Below are 23,765 nucleotides of genomic sequence, written 5' to 3'. Positions count from 1 at the left end.
CAAGAATTGGAAAAAAACAACTTATTCCTTAAGACTACAAAATAAATCTGAGGACAAGAAAACAATCAGATAAAATGAACTGTAGAGATGTCAGGAATATTGGAGAGAAAGGAAATAATAAGAGAAGTAGAGATAAAGAAAAAGAAAAAGATTTTCAACAAACATGGAAAGGCAGAAGTCCCGTACAAAGACACTTCTCCTGATTTACTTTTTATATCTACAGCAACATTTACGAACATACGGGAAAACTTTTTGATTGAGCAAAATACGTTGATTAAGAAAGACACTGGGCAAAAGAAAAAGACTAAAGTGGAAACTAAGAATATAGATGCTGGGACTTACCAGAGAGAATACTTTAAAAAGAAAGTTTTGAATATGGTTAAAGAAATAGAAAAGTTTTGGAATATATATGTCACTCTAAGAGGGATGAATTCTCTTAATATAATATAGTATGCTTTTCCCCTTTTTTTGTTCTCTTTCTTGATATGAGTAATATAAAAAAATTGAAATGACTTAGATAAAGGAAATGTTTTAGATATTTAAATGTGATTGAATGCAAGAAAATTATAATGGATAAAATGTTTTGAATAAGAGTTAAAGGACTAGATCACTAGATGTATTAAATGGAATGTTTAAAGATTAAACATATTTTAATTATGGTTAAAAAGAATAAGAAATTTAGGAAATAAATACATATTAGCATAGGAGGGATATATATTTTAAGTAGTATGTTATTTTTATGCTTCTTTACTCTTGCTTTTCTTTCTTTTTACTGTTTTATCTATTTCTTAAGAAATGTAAAAGTGTGAGATGGTTGATATGGAAAAATAGAATTAAATTCTTAAATGTAATTAATTTTTGAGAAAATCTTAACCAGTAAGAATATCTAGAATTTGGTGGGAGAAACAAATTAAAATAAGGACTATGATAATGCAACCAGAATGATTGGATAGAAAAGAAATATTATATTGATGTGATTATTATTTTTAGGCCTATTGGGAAAACTATATATTTAATTGTTATCTATCAAAACAATAAGAATTATATTAACTCAATGTTTGCAAAAGAGGATATTTTGGGAAAAGAGGAAATCAACTAAAACTATTATGTGGATTATAGATTATAGAAACCAATTGTTAGTGTTTGTTTTACAAATGTAACCCAGACAACACACTGTTGTCAAATTAACAGTGATTTATGTTTTAAAAAATTAAATGATTTATGTTTTTTAAAAAATCAATAAAATATATTACAAAAAAAAAAAAAAAAGAATTCCCAACTGCTCACCAGCTTCACTGAGGCTAGCATTCTGGAGGTATGTCCGACATCTTTCTTTGTGTTCCTCTAATGAACTCCTCTGCTTATAACTCCGTCCACAGAATTCACACTTGAATGGTTTCTCCACTAGAAATGAGTATTTGATTTATAGATATTATGTAATAAATATATCATTTTAACATATCAAGTACTTCAAATCATAATCTGTTAATCCCCAGAATGGTCCTGCCAAGTTAAATACCCAATCAGCTTTAAGACTGAAATAGCGAAAGGTACTCTAAACTGGGAATGTTTGATTTCTTAATCTAAATATATCTGATTAACTGAAGGAAGAAGCTTTTTTTCCCTTTCTCTGGCTAAAGCTACGTAAGAAAGATATTTTAATCTTTAAAAAGCTATGATCTCATGAATGTCTGTGAAGGAATTGGATTGGAGGTGAGAAATGATATTACATGCATTGTCAATTACTTAATTGACAACATTTGTACAATGACATCATGACACACAAGCCCTCCTTTTGATTTGAAGAAGTTGGTTCTGTTTGAACCTTTGTGTTTCCATACTGTCAGCAGTGGAAACCTCAGTTCATTTATACAATATATGATTCATCAGTGATGTACTGGAAACTACTGCAATTCTAGATATTTACTTTGCTTTACTGCAGCTCCGTTTCCATGCTAATGAGTCCTCTTTCTTAATACCTCCTCATGGTTCCTGAACTGTAGGTTCCATTAAGGAGATGCCAGCATGACTTCTTTGCAGCTATATCTCAGCTGTCCAGACATAAAGTGCAGAGCATTAAATTGCTGTGTCAATGTCCTCCACATTGGATAAACTAACGGTGAGAGGAGCTACTGGAATGCCTTCCATCCATCCATCCATCCTTCCTTCCTTCCTTCCTTCCTCCCTCCCTCCCTCCCTCCTTCCCTCCCTCTCTCTTTCTTCCTTGTGGAAGAGGGCTGCAAGGGCCTCAGAAGCTGGAGGAGCTGTTGCAGCACAATCTATGGCTCCGATTTTCACTTATTTTTAGTATTGCAAGCCACAAATCCTGAAAATAATAACAAATTATCTTTAGATACATCTGATAATTTTTGTTCACGAAAAAAATAATAGCAGTGAAGAAGTGCCATTAGTATTCTCAATCTTTCTTTGGGGTATTGACTAGTCTTCTTTGTAATTCTTTATTTCTTTATCTTTTATACCTTCTTAATATAAAATAAAGTTGTCTCTCCCCGGATCTTTTATACTGTTTATTTATTTACTGTATATTTCCTATTTCTTAACTGTCCATTTCCCTTAGAATTATTGTGCCTTACTTGCAACAACAATAAAATCGATCCATTTGATGTTATTAATAGTTCCTTATAGAGGCTGTGCTTGCAAAATGATTTTGCAAGGTTAATATGAAGGAGAATTTGATCATTGTTAAAGAAACTGAACCAATTTCCAGTTTTCAGCTTACAATATGGACCTGCAGTTCTTAGATCAAAAATAAAAACTGCCTAGTGTGTATGCAATATGATATAAATACAGATAAAAATGAATATATATATATATATATATATTCATATACAGTATATGTATTTTTGGCTGAGAAATATATTATCTCAAATAACACAATTTTCTGATCCATATTTTAATCTGAGAAGAGAAACAAATAAATATATAGAATTGCAGAATACAATACACAAAGAGAGACACAAACATGGCAGCAACAATAGCAAAAGAAGAGAATGAAATTTTATGCATGAAAAATTTCAAAATTATGCAGGAATTGGATGGAGCTATCATGAAATTGGATATATATGATATTGATGTAGATCAGGTAAGAACTTACTTTTTCATTTATGGTTATAAAAGATATTATTGTTGTTATTGTTATTATTGAAATTGAAATACTGCTGATAAAAACAGAAATAAAGGAAATAAATCAATCCATCTTAAGAGAAATAAACTTACCAGAATGTGTCCTTAAGTGTCCTGTGAGTGCATCTCTTCTTTGACAGGCATAGCTACAAAGGTGACATTTGAATGGCTTTTCCCCAGTGTGAAGTTTAACATGGCGGAGAAGATTTCCCTTCTGGGTAAATGAGGCTCCACATTGATTACAGTGGAAAGGGCGCTCACCTTAAAAACAGCATGTGTGGTGGAATGATTATTAAAGCACTATAGTCTTAGCTAAAGATAAACTCAAATTATTTTGCCATAAGAACTATGGGGTTGATTTATCTTGTCAGAGCAGAGGCCTGAGCTAGTAGAAGGCTTAATGCAATAAAGGGTTGGTTGAGAAGGGAAAAATCTCTGTTTCTGATTGTATAGCACAGTTTCCCCCAGATGCCAATGAATGGCTTTCTTTACCAAAACAATTTCTTTTTAGAATGCATAAGAGTAACAACTTCAAGGTATTCTCCCCCCCCCCCAGCATACATACATATGTATGCCCCCTAAATGGGCCATCCTATCTGGACTCTGCCCAACTTAGTGCATTGCAATGGCTACTGGAACAGCCTCAGATCAAGTATTTTCAAATGGGATTTTGCGCGCGCGATGGCAGCTACTTTGTAGCCGTCCTCCTGGGTAAGTGTAAGAACCGCTATGAACAGCAGACATCAGCTGTTCAGCGGTTCAAAATCCCCCTCCCGGGCAAAGGGGGGGGGTAGAGAGTGTCTGAATAGTGGTAGAGCCTCTTTTGCACCCCCCAAGTTTTTTTGGGGGGGGGGGTGAAAGGAGTGCTCCCACGGAGTTCAGACTTGTCTCCGCTTCCCAGCTGTTTTTGTCCTCAGGGACAAAACGAGCCGCTGCAAACACCTCCGTGCTTAAAGAGAACTGGTGAGTTTTTTTTTTTATAAACGGACAGAGCTGAGTAGAGGATTTAGTTTTTGCTTTCTTTGACTTATTTGGATTTTAAGTTTTAAGACTTGTTTCTATTTTTATTCTCTCTTTTTATTTTTCTTTCTTTGTTGAAAGGGAAAGTAAAATGGCGATCGGCAAATCCCTCGGTGTTTTTTTTTTTTTTTGGAAGTTAGAATGCTGACCGGCAGGCTTTTTGGTGTTTCTCTTTCTTTCCTTTCCCTTTCCCTTTTTATTTCCTTATGATTGGAATGGTTGTTTTTGGTATCTCTAAGTATTTTTCTTGGAACGGACTTTTTCTATTTAATTATTTTTTTTCTTCTCCCTTTTTTTTTTTCTTTTTGAACTCTCTTCTTTTTATTGTAATGACCCTTTTTTGAAGGACTTTTTTCTGTTTAATTTTTGTAATTTTTAAGAAGGAGTAAAGCTTTTTTTTAATTCCTTTTCTCCTTTTTTTTTCTCTTCCCTTTTTTTTCTTTTTATTATAACTCTTTGGAGGGAGTTATGATTTTTGAAGGAATTTTTATAATTTTTTAAGAAGGACTAAAGGTTTTTCTTTAAGATGGCTCCAAAGCGTCCAGGGATTTCTACAGCTTCTAAATCAACAGTTTCACCCTCTTCTGGGGGTCAGCTAATAACTATGAAGGATTTGCAAGACATGATGGGAGATGTTATAATTCAAATTAGGGCAGAAATGAAAAAGATTTTAGAGGAAAACAATAAGATCTTGAGACAAGATTTTGTTTTGGCTTTAGAAGGAGTTGCTTCTGTTCTTGAAAAGGTGAACTCCCATGTGGAAGAGGTAGCTGAAAAAGTGGACATAATGGAGGGGAAAATTGAAAGTATGGAAAAAGAAATGGAAAATGAGATTCTTATGCTTCAATATGGACAAATGGAATATGCCTTAAGAATTAGAGGCCTGGGAGAGTCTTTGCAAGGAGATCTGAAGGAGATGGTTGCAAAGGACTTTGCATTGATTTTGAATAAAGAAAAAGAGGGAATACTTAGTGAAATTGAAAAATTATTTAGGGTTAACTCTGTGGTGGCAGCACAGAAGAATCTGCCAAGAGATGTGGTAATTTACTTTGGTAAAAGATCTTTACGCAATGAAATTGTGCAAGCCTATTATAAGAAGAGATTTCAAATTGCTTCACAAGATGTTATAATTTTTAAGGAGATCCCATCTAAAATTTTAAGAAGAAGAAAGGAGTTTGCTTTTCTAGCAAATGAACTTAAAAAGAGAAAAATTTTATTCAGATGGGATGTTCCGACTGGAATGGTGGTGAATTACCTGGGGACATGTTATAGACTTAATACTGTTTCTCAAGCAAAAGACTTTTATACTTCGGTCCTGGGGGTATGTGCATCGCCATCTACTAAGTTTAAAGCTTTGGAAGAAAAGAATGTAGAATCACAGTTTGAAGAGCCTATATTTATGAAAACTGGAGAATCTTTGTGTGAGAGGCCTCAACAAGTCCAGGTTGAGGAGCAGAAGACAACTTGTGCAGTATACAATTCCAAAGAAAAGCAGCAACAGAAGAAGGTTAAGGAAGTTTCATACTCAGTGGTTTCTGAATCTCTGGGAGATGTTAGACCTACAAAGTCTTTGGAGCAATCTTTAAGGGTGGAATTGCTGCCTGAAATGGAAATTGGGAAATCTCAGTTTGAGGGGCATCAACAAGAGAGGAACGGGCAGAGGATAACTTGTACAACTTACAATTGTAAAGACCAACACAAGGAGGAATTCAAGGAACCCTTATTGGCTTCGGAGTCGATGGGAGATTCAGGAATTTTGGAGCAGTCTCCTAAGGCAGAACTTGCAGCATTTCTTACGAGTTTGATACAAGAATGGAGAAGGGAAATGGAAGAATGGAAGAATGGAGAATGGAAAAAACTGGAATGTGAATAATTAATAATACTAATATAATTGAGACTGATAAGGATGCAGTTTCTTACGGATGGAATTTGTTATTGGTGAAGATTGAAATGTTTAATGTGTTTATTAATTTTGTTGTTTTAAGTTTTGAACCTTTAATGATAATATTGTTTAAATTTGTGTTTTGAAGGGATTATAATTTGCTTATTTTAGTGAGGGGATTCTAATGTTTTAAATTTTAAGTAATGTTTAAATTTGTGTTTTGAAGGGAGTATAACTTGTTCAAGTTTTAAGTATGCTTAAATTTGGTTTTTAAATATTATTAATATTTTTAAGAGAAAATAATTTGTTTAATTAAATGTTTAGATTTGTTTAGGAAAGAAAGTAATGTTTAAATTTGTGGTTTTGGAGGGAGTTTATATAGAATGATGATTGTATTTAGATTTGTTTAGGATTTAAAAGTGTTTCTAGTTTTTAAATATTATTATTAATATTTTTAAGAGAAAATAATTTGTTTAATTAAATGTGCTTAGATTTGTTTAGGACTTATAGGTTTTTTAAGTTTTTTTCTTTTTGGATAGGAGAGAAGATTATGAAGATTGAAGGAAATATGTATTTACTTTAAGTTTTTTAAGAGTATTTAGCTTTAATGGTATAACAAAGATTTGTATGTTTATTTTTTCGTTTTAGGATAAAGAAAGAGGGAGAAATTAGATTTTATACTATAGATATAGATATTCAAAGAAAGTAATGTTTAAATTTGTGTTTTTGGAGGGAGTTTATATAGAATGATGATTGTATTTAAATTTGTTTAGGTTTTAAAAGTGTTTTAAGTTTTTTTTTTTTAATTAAGCCTGTACTCAGCTCTGGGAAGTCCAGGGGAGGATTTGGGAGGTTGGGAAGGGGGGGGTGAGGTAGGGGGGGGGTATGGGAAGGGGATTTGTTTTTGTAAAATGTAAAAATCTTCAATAAAAAAAAAAAAAGTATTTTCAAATGAGATCTTGCTTCTGAATGAATGGTAATTACCAGTATGACTACGCTTGTGAACCACCAGCACATTGAGGCTGACACAGCCTAATCCACAAATGTCACACTTCAGTTTTGCAGTATTTGATTTGACAAGGTCATATGGTTCAGAATGCCTCTCCAGTTCCATATTGTCATAGTCTCCGTACTCCGGCCTGCAGTTATAAAGAATCCTGGGTTCTTCTCCAGTTTCTACCGGCTCAGACTTCAAAATTCCATCTTGTTTTTCATCATAGTCACTTTTGACCTTAAGCATGCTGTCTTCTGGAAATAATATCAACATGGTCCCAAAATAAAGCATAAATATAAGAGTCCACAGAAGGAAGAGTATCATTATTAATAATAATTATTATTATTTAAAATGATGTTGAATAATATTTTTTACATTTTCTTATTTCCTTTCTCCATATTTTTCAACTTCTTTGATAAGATTAATCAGTCATATGCACAATGAAATGTACTATAGATCAATAAAATCCTACCATTACATTCAATATTTTCTGAGAGAGGAAAGAGAGGAGGGGAGGGAAGAGGAGGGAAGAGAAGGGGAGGGGAGGGGAGAAGAGAGTGTTGTCTCCTTCCAAGGGGTGAGAGAAACTGATTGACCCAAAGTCAGCCAGCTGGCTTTGTGTTTAAGGCAGGGCTCACTATCTCACCATTTCTACCCTGGTGCCTTAACCAGCACGTTTGACTGGCTCTCTCAATTCTGATGTCAAAACTGAATAAAACTTTAAACTGAACATTCAGATTGAGACAGAAATGTTCTTTTATGTTCTGATTTAGAAAACATTCATTTTAATTGTTTAATGAGCCTTACCTGCAGATATTATTCTCCTTCCAGATTTTCATTGCTCAGCAGTACAGACTGACATTCCATTTAGCAAATATAAATGTGGTAAATTGATTCTGAATGAAGGGGAACTTCATTTTCGGTTTCCTAAAAACTGCCTCTCTCCAGCATAAGCATTGTGATAATGGATTTCAAGTAACAGGAGTGCATTCTGAGTACTCATTCCCCTTGACATCACTTACATTACAAAACAGATTTGCCTGCATTCAAAATAAGTTGGAACTTGGAAGAGGTAATATTAGCTCAAATGCTAACTTCTATCAAGAGTTTCTTTTTTTAGAAGTGATGGCCACTACTTTGGAAACATTTGTGGCAAGTCACTAAAATAGTTTGGATATGATTATATTTTCAGTTTATGTTTGTAAGTGGGATATTTGGAGAGAACAGTCTACCAATCAATGTTCATTCTCTTTTCAACTCGTGAATAACTATGAACAGGAATTGTTCATAGTCTTCTCCATATGGTACTGTATATTCTATAACTGTATATCTATAACTGTAAATTCTATATAGGTTGAAGGCAAATGATATGAAAGAGAGTTAATTATAAATATACTGTACGTATACAAAAAGTTTCCAGTCATCAGGACTTTGTTGCAAAGCAAATTGTAATTATGGTATTTCAGCAATGTTGTACGTCCTTTTCCTATGACTATACCATTATTTATTGGTCTGAGACCATAAACCAAAAAATCAATCAATCAACCATGCCAACCTGTATCTGGGTGATTTGAATAATGTGGAGTTAGATAGAGATAGAAGGTAAGTACTATGCCTAGACATTGAAAAATTCAGGTATTAGAGGTCTCCAACTTTAAGACATGGCTGGCACAGGAATTCTGGGAGTTGAAGTCCACAAGTCTTAAAGTTGTTAAGTTAGAGACCCCTGGATTAGACAATAGGAGATTGCAGGATGGGAGGAATAAGCAGTACAATTGCAGTTGTTGGTTTAGAACTGTCCATATGGATTGTGAAAGAAGCTGATACATCCCAATTGAAAGAAAAAAGTTGAGTATTCTGTGTTTTCAGAAACACCATGAGGTAGCATATAAATAACATCTTATTTGAGATCTTTTGGAAGCATTGCTAAAATGTACTCTCTTGCTGGATTAATAATAATAATATATGAAAGTCCCAAAAACAAGAATAATTTCAATATTCTAAAATTCTTAAAATGATAGCTATGAATCTACCTTAGTCTTTCAACCATCCTAAGTGGATATGAACTACAATGTTTCTCACAACTTTTGTACTGCAGATTCTGAATGAGAAGAAGCCTTCCTGAAGAACATTTCCTTAGCTAAGGCTGTGAAGGAATCTGTGGCAGTGAGATGTAACCAGTTAAGCAGAGAAAGTGGCCTTCAGCTTTTGCAGTTCAGTACCGAGGAGAAGTTTTGCAAGAGAAAGAGGGAATCAGAAAAGGGGAATGTCTTTTAGAAAGCTCATGAAAACTTATGTTGCTTTATTTATTAGCATTGCCTACAAAGGTGTTTCCATACTTCTCAGTGCTGAATTCTGGAAACAATCAGATGCTACAAATTGTGCCAATCCTTTTCACATAAAATTGCCACTGTTCCAAAAAGTCAGGTTTTTTGTTGTTGTTGCACAAAAAAAAAACCCCAGTCCTCTGTTTGGGGAGTTTCTTTCTTTCTTTTTTTTTCTGGGAACTCCACTGTGTATATATAACTCATTCTGATATTTTTCTTTTTTCTTTGGAGATTTCTCCATGGTAAAAATATCTGCTGTTTGCCTTTCTTCTAAACCACCTGCTTTTATATAAGCATCTCAGCCTTTGATAGCTTCTGGTAGGAAACTGAAAGGATGCACCTGAATCTTCCTCCTGACTTTTTTTATCATGCTCCAGCTGTGGAAAGCTCACCCAAAGAAAACCTCGAGCTTTTCAATGTGCTTTGTTTAAAAAGTCAGTGGAAAACATGTGCTGAGAAAACTGAGAAAATAGCTGTTTGATCACAAGCAACACAATTTAAATAATATTGTAAGCCTCCCAAAGATTATAATGTGCTAAGATGGGGGGCCAGTAAATTGGATAGATAAATAAATAAATAGTCTGACCAGCAAAAGATAGTCTTGCATTGCCTGACAACTTACTTCTGGAGTATTAAAACATGCTCATGGCAGTATGCTTGCTTGGTTAAAAAAAAAAAAAAACTGATCTGGAAGCTTTCCTTAAATCCTACCACATTCAACCCATTACAGTTTATTAGATTTTTACTTTGCTTTTTGTATCCTGGTACCCAATGCTATCTCCTCTTTTTTCCCTTCATCATAAGGGAGGGAATTTCCAGGGCTGAGGACAGACTGAAACCAGAATTTTCCCAATACCATCCAACATCTTAACTATGACACTATAATGGCTTTTTACTGCCAATTGAAAATTGAAAAAACTCATCAACAGATGAAAACTGGAAAGAATTCAATACATCTCAGTATTGAATTCAGTAAACCATCTGACCAAACCTATAGAGGATGCTGTAGTTTAGTTTGCCATTCTGTGTATATTTAGCTGACAATAACTACTACTGAAATTTAAGGATGTTACTCTGAAATTACCAGTGCTTTTTTTGTAAAAAAAAAAAAAAAAAAAGGTGCCGGAACTCACACACATCAAACAACCTGCCTTGCCTACCCTACAAGGTTCCACCCAAAAAAGGTGCCGGAATTTCGTTCTGGGCATTCTATGACAAAAAAAAAAAGCCCTGGAAATTACCATACTTTTATTGACAGTGCCCTTTTAAAAATCTATCAGTTCTTACCTATATTCTTCATATATTATTTCTTCTCACCTTCCCTCCCATATAAAATTACTCGCTGGGAAGAAAAGTGGCTTTCTCTGTCATCTCATCTCATATATACAACTAAAACTGCTTTCCAGTATAGAAGAAGAACCTTCTTGAAAGTTTAAAATAAAATACAATTGGGATAAAACTAGGTGTTTCCTGAGCTAGAATCATTATCCATATTGTGAAATGGGTTTCACAGGACAGCCAATATAATATGAAAGAAAAGAAACATTCCACAAGCTAAATTTAACTTCTCCAAAAATTCAATCTTGCTTTGGAAACTCAGATTTATTTTATCTATCTATCCCAGCAATCATCACAATAGTGTTGTAAGACAGTGCAAATCAGTACATTGTAGATTAGAAAAAAAAAGAAGGCAATTTCTGAAAATATGCCTGATTTAACATTATTTATTTACTGACATAAATAAAATCGCACTGAATTCAATCATCTTGTTCCCACCTAGGAATATTTTCTTTTTTGTTCACTTGAAAAGGAAATTTTTGTCCTCATGTCTAAGGAAGCCTTATTTTACCCACACCAGTTGGCAGGTTCTAAAATTTCAAATGAAACAACTTCCAAGTTGCAAACTCTTATAATATTCTTATTTATACTTAGATAACAAGAATGCACCCAAATAGCAGGAATTCAGTCATCATAATGGGACAAAATAATGTCACACCTGATTTATTATAACAATTCCAAGATAAAGACACTTCATGCTTGTAGATGTTTGGCTTGGTACACAACCCCCCTCCATCAGTATAGAAGGCATATAATAGTAATGTGTAGGTCACCCTTTCCTAAATATCCTATTAAAAAGGTGTTAGAAATGGGTTGACAGCAGTCAATTAGCTTTAAGAGTTTGATGCAGCAAAACATCATTGCAGCCCCACCCTCCCCACGCACATACTCTTACATAGCTATAACAAATTTGATTACATTGCCTCCAGGCAAAAGTAGTTAAAAATTACTTAATTTTGGCAGTGGTTTGCTCTCCAAGATTGTTTCAATTTAATTTCTGAACAATATGTTACCAGACTAGGTAACATCAGCAGCAGGATTTTCTTGTCCTATTTTCCTTAGCTTATAAATGTCTTGTGTCTTATTAATATTTAGGATGCATCCACATTACAATAAAAGCACACTGAGATTCTTTGCGGCCATTTCCAGAAACACATGATGCAGATGGTAGCAAAAATCAAATTAATGTGTCAGAGGAAATTTGAGTACTTTTTTGAATGCTTGAGGAAAAGTGGCCGTCTAACAGTCTATGTGAATGATGTTTGGAGTACTAACAGAGAATTTATTGTGTAGGTTAACACAAGGATTATCTCAGTACTTGCTTCCGAAAATGGCCTTAAAATTATCACACCTTTTAGTTAATCTGTCATTTCCACTGAACATCACAGAAATTATTTAAACTCTTTTGAGTATTGCAAGTAGATAGGTCCTCTTAACCACAGAATTTTAAGGCTACTGAAACTGTAGAGAAGGATCACCAGTCAAGTTTCAAACTTTTCCAAAGTGTCATAAAAAAGCAATTGTTCACCCAGCTATACATTTGTTCCAATGGTGGGATTCAGATATGTGAACAACCGGTTCTCTGTGTGGATGTTGCTTCCGGAAGTCCATTCTGGGTCTGAGCAACAAAAAAATTAGCTATCGGTTCTGCTAAACTGGTGTGAACTGGCTGAATCCCACCATTGATTTGTTCCTACTTGACTCAATTTCTTACTTCTTTCAGAACTCAGGATTAATACCAGGTTTTAATATCAGAAGCAATTTTTTATTTCCGGAACTCACAAATGCAACATCAAATATAGTTTCACTAGGAACCACACAAGGATAGCAATATATGCTTATGGAAAGACAAATCTGTCTGCTTACTTTCTATACCTTTTTATTCACAACTTCATTCCATTTGATTTCTGCACCAATTTACAATTTCAGTTTAATTTTTGAAAAAAAGAAGGCATGAAAATGTATTCCCCTTTTAATAGGTTTTATCATATGGATGGATGGATGGATGGATGGATGGATGGAGAAAGAGAGAGAGATAAATAGGTAGATGAAATTAAAAGAAAGAGAGAGAGATTTTAAATAATTAAGTAGTTAAATAGATCTAATTTAAAACTAACCTCAAATCATCTTTTTTTGTTTTTCTTCCTAATTAATGCACTTTTGTACTCATTGTTACATTAAACTATCATAAAACACAGAGAAGTGCAAAAATGAAAGGGTAGCTACTTTGTGCTGTTTTATTAAGTGTGAATCAAGATGATTCATATTGCAAAGTGAGCAAAATAATTCTTACTATTTCTTCAGCATTAGACTTTTTAACTGGTAATTTTCCCAGTCCATTGGTTTTTCACTAACTGTCAGAATAGCTAAAACAGTATTATGGCTGTTTTACCCGCCTACCCACCTAACAATAACAACAAAAAACCCTTTAAGTCACCGACAAGAGGACCTTCAGGACTAAATGAGTTATCAGCCTGTGGATCATGCTGGTTCTCTTTTTTTTCTGGAGATCTACAAACAGATGTTCTAGCGAATCCTGTATTTATTGGCTAACTAAGGTAACTTCCACCTGTACTATTCTGTGATGTTAAATTGCTATGTATCCTTCATTCTTCATAATTTTTGCAGATGTAAAATATTTCATCAAATTGCTACTACAAAGGCTTTCCCACACTGCATTACAGAGATAAAAATGGTCTTGAATTGTACAATTACACAATAATGGCTGAATCTTGCTATGTTTATAAACAAAGAAAGAAATGAAGCCATGTGCATAGTCTCAAATGTCTAAGTGACTGGACTCTACCCTGACCTAAAATTAGGCACTATACCTGATCCTTCAAAGCAAGTAAAAAAATTAGAAAAATCCATCTCTTATCACAAAATCTATTTTAAAAGTTGAATGGTCCTGATGGAAAATGTATATCAACTTCAAGAAGAATGTGTACCTTTTAGCATTTACCATTGAGAAAAACCGGTCACAAAAGAATGGAGAAAGAATAATGATGTTGATCTCAGTGTCTTGTTTGTCTGAAGAATTTATAGACATAAAAGCTAATTTAGTAACTTGTTAGCTTAGGAGGGTAACACATAGTTTGGCTTCTGTGCATGGTTCACAACAAGGAGCCATTTATCCATTATTTCTTTTATACTATTCCACTCTTAATATCCATTGTTCTAAACCTTATATTTCACTCATTTACACTATGGTTCTGGTAAACTGTAAGTGGGAAGAAATTGAAGAGGTGTAGTTTTCATAAAAAGGAAGTGCCTTGTGGATCTGAGTTTGGGTTTTTTTTTGGAGGGGTGGCTCCTTTTTTCAGTCCACTGAAACACTGGGGTAGGAAGGGATTAGTTTTGAATTGTCTTGTTTTTCATTTAAATAATTCAGTTTTGGAGTGATGCCTCAATGAACTCAAACAGACAGTAAACACCTGGTGGAAATTTCACAAGTTAAAAATAGCAACAAAACTTTCTGAATTCCCTACGAAGCATGAATGTAGAGTACAAATTGGTTTACCTCTAAGAAGGGAAGGGAAGGGAAGGGCCATTCTTATGGAATGACATGGAAAACTATTAAGATTTTTAAACACTGTAACTTATGCTTCCAATATAGAAGCATCCAGGTATTTGAAGCAACTTTATCTCAGAAAGTATAACTAAATATTACATTGATGGTTATTGTTATTTTCCTATATCAAAAAGCACATTCCAAATAAACTAGCTTCATAACAAATTCCTGAATAGTGAAAGGGATTTTGGGATTGTAGAGTTCCAGGTCACATACTTAATTTATATATTTATGGAACTCATTTATGTGATGTGAGAAGTCAAAATGAACTCAATATAGCCACTTTATAAATGAAGAGTAATGTTGAAGAACAAACTGTATTATGTATACACACACACACACACACACACACACACACACACACACACACACACCATACTGGATTTGCCATTGAGCAATCACTGATTAAGCATAAGTAAATCATAACTGCATGCAAATGAAGGCATGCAAATCTATAATAAAGAATACTCTAGATGGGGGAGGCAAGAGGGGCACAGCTTACTTACAGAGCATATCTTTATTGAATAAGGTTTCAGTTTTAATCTCCAGCATTTCCATTTTTAAAGATACAGGACAGAAAAATCTTCTGCCTCAGAGACTGAAGATCTACTGTCACTAGCAAAGCAATTATAGGCTTGAGGGATCAACATGAAGAGATAAGTTGACATGCTTCATATTCTTTGAGTCTAAATACAGATAGTCCTTGCTTAATGACTAGTCATTGAACAACCATTCAAAGTTATGACAGACTTCCCCCAAAAGGTTACTTATGACTCATCCTCAAAATTATGACCGCTATAACCCACACATCCCCTCTCCTTTATCATGTTCAGGCATTTGGCAACCAGCCCACAATCACTTGTAGCATTGCACAATTATCTGGCCATGGTTTATGACACTTTTGCTTGTCTGTGTCAAAAAATTCCATTCAGGAGAATGGATTCAGTTAATGATCATGTGATTCACTTACTGACCATGTGATTTGCTTTAACGATCATGGTGACTCACCTTACAACTGTCATAACAACGATCATAAAATTGAGTCAGGTCACGCAGAGACTGCAATGATTTCCAATCAAAATTCCAGATTCTATTATGGTTGTTAAATGAAGACTACCTGTAGTTTACATATACAAGGACAGCTGTACAAAATCATATAGTTATGCGCTCATATATATGATTTTTGCACCATGTTTGTTTATGTATATGTATATACATATATGTGCTGGTCTCTTTGTATGTTATCCCTGGCTCTGTGTCTATATATCTCTGGCATATATGGCTAAACATATGCTTAACAATTAAATATCTTTAGAAAAGAAGACTTGCCTTGAAGGTGCACTGAGACTTGTGTTAAGTAGTATATATACTGAAAAAAAGAAGGGAAATACAGGAGTACTTCACATCCCTTGATTTCTTAGATACAGAATTATGTTTTATTAAAATAAGAGAAAAAGAAACAATAAAACCTGACTGAGTTTCAAACCATGGCCACGATCAAAGAAGTGCCGTGCCACTGTAGTGAGCCAGGTTCCAAGAACTTTTTGCTGTTTTGTATAATTGCTTGATGAGTTAACCACTGATGAAAAATATCAGCTGGGTTTGCTACATCACCCACACCTGCACCTTGCTTTTATTTTATTTTATTTTTTAAAAATAGCTTTATTAATTTTTTCAGCTGCACCCCACTTTCTAACTCAGCAGGACAGTACACAAGATCTAATTTTCTGACTAGAAAAACATAGCATTTCCTTTCCTAGCACAACCACATGTCTTCTAAGGGTGGCTAGAACCTCAGCTACAAGTCTGAATGTACTTTTGGCTGATTTTCCCACTTTCTTTGTTCCTCTTTCCTGCCTGTTAAACACCACCATCACTACACCAGTTAATTCAAGAGCCTGAAGTAGGACCACTTATGCTGCACTTATTTTTTCCTGTTTCGCCTGCACCAAATCTATGATTTCAAATTCCCGTGTAGAAAAGACATGTCTTTTAAGAAGTTGTTTGAAACTTCAACAGAAGTATTTTGACCCTTTTGAATGAAGACACAAAAACTGTCTTAATTTTTTTATGAGAAAAGGTGACTTCTATACCTATTGCTGTTTATCTCTTCCCCATAGTTTTGTTATCCTTTTTTGTTTTTGTTTTTTTTCTTTTAAAAAAGCTATTGCAGATGCCCAGGCTTTTTCAGTCTTATCACTGTGTTCCTTCAAAGGTCTATGGAAGTCCTATGCAATATCAAATGATGCTTGCAATACTCATTGACACAAACTTCAATGTCACTTATTGCTAGAGAGAGCAAGTGGTTTAAGAAATGTATTTCTATGCCCAGGCAACATATTCCCATGAATGTTCACAAAAACATGGAGCTGTCCTTACTTCTCTGACTGGCAGATGCTACAAGATGCTACTCATCTGTCAGCAGAGCAGAAACATGGTCTATTTATACAAACAAGTGTTAATATGAGGAGGATTTGCATACGAGTCTCAGCTGCAACTTCTGTGCAAAGGATTAGGACTTTTAAGAAGAGATTGGACAACCATTTGTCTGAAATGGTGCAGAGTTTCCTGCTTGAGCAGAGGGTTGGAATAGAAGATGTCCAAGGATCCTTCCAACTCTGTTATTCTGTTATTTTGAATGTAGTATGATCATACTGAAAACAGAAAAAGGATTGTGCACGTAGGAAGTTTTTTTGCTTGAGGAAGACAAAACACAATCTCTTACTCCATGATGGATGGACAGCACTTTCTAAGAATAGCATTTTTTCGGAGGTATAGTATTGAACGGGCAGCATACTAGAAATGATCTGTTAAAAACTTATATTGAACAATGCCAACAATAGTGATGACCAATCCCTTTTCTGTTTTTATTTTTCATTCTTCACCATATGCCCTGCTAAGGGGGTTTCAGAAAACTCTGGCCAAAATTCTTAATTTTGAATTAGCAATACAAAATTAAGCTTAAGCCTGCTGGTTGCTTACAGGAATAGCTATGAACAATAGTGGTATGGAAAACTTAAGACTGATTTGAAAACCTAGACTTCAAGAATCTAGGAAAAGTAGCAAAACTATATCATCTTTGCAAAGGTGATATATATTTTTGCTATTCTTCCTAGATTCTTGAAGTTTGGTTGGCCAGGGCGCGATGGACTAGAGAGGAACGGAAGTTGGATTTTGGAACTTCCAGAATCAGTTTTGATTAAATGGCTATTAAGTCTTGAAAAATAAATAAAATAAATATGGTTGTAATGGGGGAGAGACCAGTGTAGTGGCAAATGAAAAAAAAAAACATATTTGAAAATGATCACCCTTAGTTTATACAACACACTAAGCAAAACAAAAAGGAGCTTCATTAGCTTGTGCTTTGACATCTTGTAAGAACCCAGGTGTTCCCATTTAATGTTATATAATCAAGACATACTTGAAGACATGATATGTTTCATATGTTATATAAACACGCAATAGTAGTGTGGAACAGAGGAATGTTGGAGTGACTTAAACACCTTTAAGTGGTGTTTAAATACCTTTAAGTGGGTATAATGAGGTAGGGAGAAATTTCCAGTAGTAGCAACCAGGAATTTGTCTTCTCTGGAAAAGAAGCATAAAAAGCAGTAGCTGTGCCAGAAACATGGTAAGTTCAGACCTGGCTGCCTTCTTTTTGTTTGTTTGTTTGTCTGAATAGGCTACTTTTGTTCATTGTTAATATAATAGAATATATTAAACATATAAAATTGGTCCTTCTCCCTCCTCCCTCCCTCCCTCCTCTCCCCCTTTTTTGGGCTTAAACTTTGAAGTCTCTGCAGTGCAGGGACATAAAGAGGAAGTTCATGACCTTTTCCTTTTTATCTCCCCTGTTGCTTATCACTTTTTTTGATGCATAGACAGTTACTGTTCTGCTAACTCTATAAGAGATAAAGTCAACATTTCGAGCTAAAGTCTGTTGGTGAAAAAAAAATGAGTCGATTTGCTCTCTGAATTCTTCCAAACTTGTAGCTTTTCAATCTGGAGAGGGCTTTTTCTCTGTTAGGATTCAGTCATACAGTTTTGCTATTACTACCCATTTCAATCTAAAGCTGCAGTTAGTGGCAATTTTGCAAGAACAAGTCAGATTATAACCCAGGAGTCAAGATTTGACCCTCTTCTGTTTTTGCTATCCATATACTTCCTGCTTCCCATCAACAAATCTTTGTCCTGTGTCTGTTCCACAATATCTACTCATTCCTCACTCCCATCCCCAATTCCCCACAAATGTTGTCCTCTATGTCTAAAAGCCCAGCAGACCCATTCAGATTATGGAAGACATTGCCGTATTGACATCTTCACAATGATGCTATTGCAGGTACTCTTCAACTTCCAACTGTTCATTTAGTGACCGTACAAAGTTACAACGGCACTGAAAATTGACCTATGAGCATTTTTCACACTTATCACCTTTGTAGCATCTGCATGATCATGTGATCAAAATTAAGATGCTTGGCAACTGACTCATCACAGTTGCTTATGTCCCAAAGTGATGTGATCACCTTTTGCAATCTTTTGACCAGCAAAATCAATGGGGAAGCCAGATTCACTTAACAACCATGTTATTAACTTATCAACTGCGATGATTCACTTAACAACTGTGGTGAGAAAGGTTGTAAAATGAAGCAAAATTCACTTAACAAATATCTCACTTACCAACATAAATTTTGGACTCAGTTGTGGCCATAAGTCTAGGACTACCTGTACAAACAATAGATTTGTGGTAGTTTATTTATTTATATATATATATATATATATATATGAATTTTAGTTTTACAATTTATACTTTACCTTCTCTCTCTCTTCCATTAGTCAAATTATATTCTTTCACATCTTCACTACTCTGCATGTTTTCTGTTTCACGGTATGTGTTACGACTGCCATCATTCAAAATATCCCGTAAACCTGGTACAGTTTTAATGAAAAGAAGACAAAGACAAATGATGAGGAAGATGATGAATCACTGTAGCATGAATTTTAATGAGGTTTGAAACATTTAGGTCATTCTTTAGGTACTGGATGCTTTGAATATTGGATAATATAGCAAAGGCTTAGTAATAAGCGCTCAGGTAGGAAGATAAATAAGTTTATTAAGTTTTATATAATAAAGCTTCTCATAGGGAAGATTGTTGTTGGTTTGCATCATTTTCCAAAATGCTGTAAGTAGGTAAGAAGCTTTTTTAAGGCAAACAAAACTTAAGTAAGGTGGCACATTCCAATATTTGTCACTTGCTTCCAGAAGGATTCTTCCCAGCTTCTTATCTATTTTCCATTACAATTTTGAAATTTCGTAAAGCTTTCACCTTAGCCAGGCTGGATGCATTGCCCTCGGCAGTCCTTTTTGGACAGTTTAAGGGCATTCCTATGCACCTTCGGTTGTATCCATGTGGTGATGGCTCTATAGAAACCCTAAGCCATATGCTGCTTCATTGTTCTTTATATAAAGACTCTAGACTGATTCTTATATAGCCGATATTGAAGAAGTTTCCAGGTAGGGGATATGAATTTTATCTAAAGTTGCTACTTTCAGATAAGGATCCAAAAATATCAATTCAGGTTGCCCAATTTTGTGCCACCATTTGCACAATACGTTGCACCATTATCAAGGTCTGAAAAATTTTAATATGATGTTTTATTTTGAGAATTTCGGAATATATTATATTGATTGTTTGATGGTTTTATATTCTGTAAATATGGAAGTAAAATTGTCACTGCTGTTATATTTTGATTATGTCTGGCCTTATGGCTGATTGAAGGAAGGAAATGAGAAAAGTTCAATGGCCCAAACCTGCATGTTCTGTCTGTTCTTGACAAAGGCTGAGGTCCAGGCCAGCTGGGGAATCTAGAACAGGAAAACCCAAAGAAAGAATTCAGTCTTTGTAAACTCTGTACTGTATCACTTCAGTAGCTCAAGCAGGTCCAGGGATTCCATGGGCTCAGAACTGTACAGTATTACTATTTTGTAAAATGACCTTTCGAGTTAGAGCCTTTTTCCAAAATAACAGCTCTGAAGGAAATCTATACAGCAAGTCTTGTAATACTTGCAGTGGAATTCATGTAATAACTATATTCCCAGACTTCCAGGTGCAAATAAATTATCAGAAGAGAACATGGAAAATTCATTCTTAAAGTAATGCATATAATTTCTGGGTAGATTCTGATGCAAAATTTAATGAATGTATCTGCAAACTGAGCCTAGTGCAGATTTGCATTGTTATTGCATGGTCCTTGCTACATTGTGACTTCCTTGACCTCCTCTGAAATTTACTTAGGATAGGGTTGGACAACCTGTACCCTCATGTATGAACCTCAATATAGGATCATATTGAAGTTTTGTGGCAAATTGCTCAATTGCCACTTTTTCTTTCTTCTTTTTGAGAAAAGAAGAAGAAGATAGGAATGGAAATGAAAGGCATCTGAGAGGTGCACCATTTCCATCCTAACCCTGAATCCAATCCAGGTGTGAAAAAAAAAGACTTTTAGCCCATCCAGTCTGCTCAACTGCCCAGACATTTCCCACCCATGACATATAGGCCAATAACATGGCCTGGTGTTTTTCATAGGCTCTTTTCCTTGCATGGTTGGTCTGATTATTGCAAAACTGATCAACTGCAAAATGATCTGCAACTGCCTTTGATGAAGATTAATCAATTTTTCCTCTCTTAAAGGTGATGCTACAGTCTCCCTTTTAAAGTTAATTTCTTCCTTTCTCTCCACTTTTAATCTCCTTATCAAAGAATCTGAAATCTTAAAATCTTAGTCCTGGCTGTTACATAACTGCAAAATTTAGCTCAGTTGAAGCAGCAGGAAAGTGTTAACCGCTTCCCTCGCTTTACCACTAAGGTTTATGGAACATACATGGGGCCTCTGCAACCTCTGAGTATATAAACTTTGATAGCTGAAGATCTTTCCAAACCTTTATCAAAATACTACTTTTATTTCCCTGAATACTAAGTACTTTTGGGTGGAGGGAGTTTCAGAATTAGGAACACATTATTAACATGGACTGGAGTGAATAAAGGGAATTTAATCCAGTTTCTTCCCTCATGCTTTTTCACCACTTGCAAGAAAAATGGGCTGTAGCTTAAACTATAACATTTTAATTGTTCCTATCTCCAGATTATTTTTAAAATCTGTATTCATCGTATATCACTTAAAAAATAGGTACCTAATACTGTGGAATTTGAGAAAATATTACTATGATAGTACTTTTTTCCCTCTCCACATCACTTCAAATAGGATATGTATACCAGGACACATAATATTTGCCAAATAATGGAAATGAATTAGAAAAATTCTTCTTACATAATGTTTGAGACTGCAAAGTCAAGTAAAGCCAACCAGGTCCTGAGCTATAAGCCAGAGCTTGATAGCCACTCATCCCTACCTTCATCAACAGTTGTTTCTCACATGTAAACTATGGATAGATGCTATCATATGGAGTCTTATTTGAATGAGAAACCCAGAGAACTTCTTTGATGAAATATTATTGAAAGCAATGTGCATATCAGCAGCATAACAAAAAAGAAGGGGAATATCTCTAAACATGTAGTGGTTTCCTTTTTCTTACAATTATGGGACTGCATTGAGCTCTCTCATCCCATGTGAGAAAATAACGGGTTTCAAAATGACACTTTCAAGGAGAGCTTGAATCTTTTTGAAGTTAAGCAAAGCAACTTCTTATTTATTTTTCTCCTTTTCTTTGATATTGGCAGAATTAAGCTAATAATCATCAAGTTTAGGAGTGTGGTGATCCATTGTCGCCAAAACATTACATACCTTTCATTTTTTCATATTAAAAAACATTTATATACTTTCTCACGGGTTTGATGTTTGAGAGATTTGCCTCCCTAAATTGTACATTCCTGCAGAATAAATAAACAATAGCAGGTGCAGAGTCTACTTTAACAATCTGCCCTGCAAGGACTTCTGAAGCAAGGAGTGCTTGTGAATTGACCACAACAGCTTTCTTTTTTTTTTTTACAAGTAAAGGGGAAAAAAGCTAACAATGTTTGATATCAAAAATGAAAGTGATTGTACTTATTATAGAACAGCTGCAGCTTAAGCACATGTAACAAACTCAGTTATTTGAGAACTGAGATTGTATTAAGAGAGAATGTATTGGGAGATAGGTTGTAATAAAAGGGAAAGGAAAAACTGCCCTGAATTTTAGGTCAATACTTTTGGGGTGTGTGTACCCAATGCATTTCTGCTCCATCCACTCACTTCTGAGGTTTAAATTATAGAGAGTTGGAGAGAGAGGCTAAAATGAAGGCTGAAAACTGTCAGCATTAGCAACTTTCACTCACAGAGTTTTCAAATAGGGACTGGTGACCTCAAACTTTCTCAGGGACAAAAACAAAAGGAGGGAGGGGGGAGATAAAGAGACATAAACTTCAGGGAGAGATCATAATAAGATTTATTCCCAATAAGAAAAAAATAATTGGAAAAGCTTGCCCAAGAAATAAACAAACTAAAGGACAACATCTAGGATTTTTACTAATGTCTGCTAATTCATTTGATATAAAGAAAAATCATTTAGTCCTAAGGCCTCACATTTGTGGGTTGTCCAAGATAACAGTTTAATGATCCATAGTTCATGCCTAGATGTCCATAGAAGGACATCAATAATATGAACCTTCCCATTACAAATTACCAATGTCAACTACTGTAAATCTTTTTTTTTTTTTACCTTTAAGACCTGGGACAGACCTTCAAAAACTATAAATTAGTTTTAAGTATGAAATAGTCAAATCTTCCAATCATAAATATCTGGATATCCTTGGGCTGTTAATGCCAGGAACCCAAACAGAAAAAGGCTGATCAAATATTTCATCTTTGTTTAGGGAGAAATTGTACGGTGGCCCATCAAGCACATTGGTTGTTTAGGAAATGCAATCTCTGAAGAATAACTAAAAGACCAATACAGTATTTAAAATGAATAAGGGGCAAATTATACACCTAAACTCCTCTGGTCTGCAAAGGCCAAGAAAACCATTCTAACAATTGCACAGAACAGAGCTATGGATGCTAATTCTTCATTCACAGGGAGAAGAAACAACTGGGGTTGGAGAAAGAAAAGAAATCAGATCTAGAATCTGGACAACCACCACTAAGGATATCATTAAGTACCCCTTCTTCTTCATGCTACCATTCCCAACTTTTTCTATTAAAAAAAAGTAACTTCCTTTTCTATTTAAAATGGAGTCCCAGGGGATGTTTTGTTATTCACATTTGTATAGTAGAATATTTCAACTTCTCATTACCCCAGAATTTTAATTTCTGTTTTCTCAGGATAATTAAAATGGCTCTAATCTTAGGACATAATATATATTTGTATACCTTTGCCTGCAAAAAGAAAATAGGGAAGAGTTTGATAAAAAAGTTTAAAAGCTTATAAAAAAATTTTTGAGCTCCCTCCCTTTCTCTAAAGCGTTATATTTTAATATATATATGATCACTACCTAA

At 34.6% G+C, this 23,765-nt stretch overlaps 1 protein-coding gene across 4 annotated transcripts in view; it reads right to left on the bottom strand.

Annotated features, from left to right (window-relative positions):
* IKZF3 (IKAROS family zinc finger 3) overlaps nucleotides 1-23,765 on the bottom strand; it is a 50,333-nt gene that overhangs the window by 24,289 nt on the left and 2,279 nt on the right. Inside the window, exons 2-7 of one of the 4 annotated variants that reach the window (XM_039359204.1) lie at nucleotides 20,086-20,139; nucleotides 19,089-19,202; nucleotides 18,954-18,998; nucleotides 7,031-7,294; nucleotides 3,238-3,405; nucleotides 1,288-1,404 (exon numbers count right to left, since the gene is read on the bottom strand). In XM_039359204.1, the coding sequence (XP_039215138.1) occupies nucleotides 1,288-1,404; nucleotides 3,238-3,405; nucleotides 7,031-7,294; nucleotides 18,954-18,998; nucleotides 19,089-19,202; nucleotides 20,086-20,139 (762 nt within the window). The remainder of the gene's footprint in view (nucleotides 1-1,287; nucleotides 1,405-3,237; nucleotides 3,406-7,030; nucleotides 7,295-18,953; nucleotides 18,999-19,088; nucleotides 19,203-20,085; nucleotides 20,140-23,765) is intronic. The other 3 variants (XM_039359205.1, XM_039359207.1, XM_039359208.1) reach the window with 3 other exon arrangements.

The sequence above is a fragment of the Crotalus tigris genome, unplaced genomic scaffold (assembly GCF_016545835.1).
Source record: "Crotalus tigris isolate CLP2741 ecotype Arizona unplaced genomic scaffold, ASM1654583v1 scf7180000019068.10715455, whole genome shotgun sequence".
NCBI classification, from domain to species: Eukaryota; Metazoa; Chordata; class Lepidosauria; order Squamata; family Viperidae; genus Crotalus; species Crotalus tigris.
This window is presented reverse-complemented; position numbering and strand designations above follow the sequence as displayed.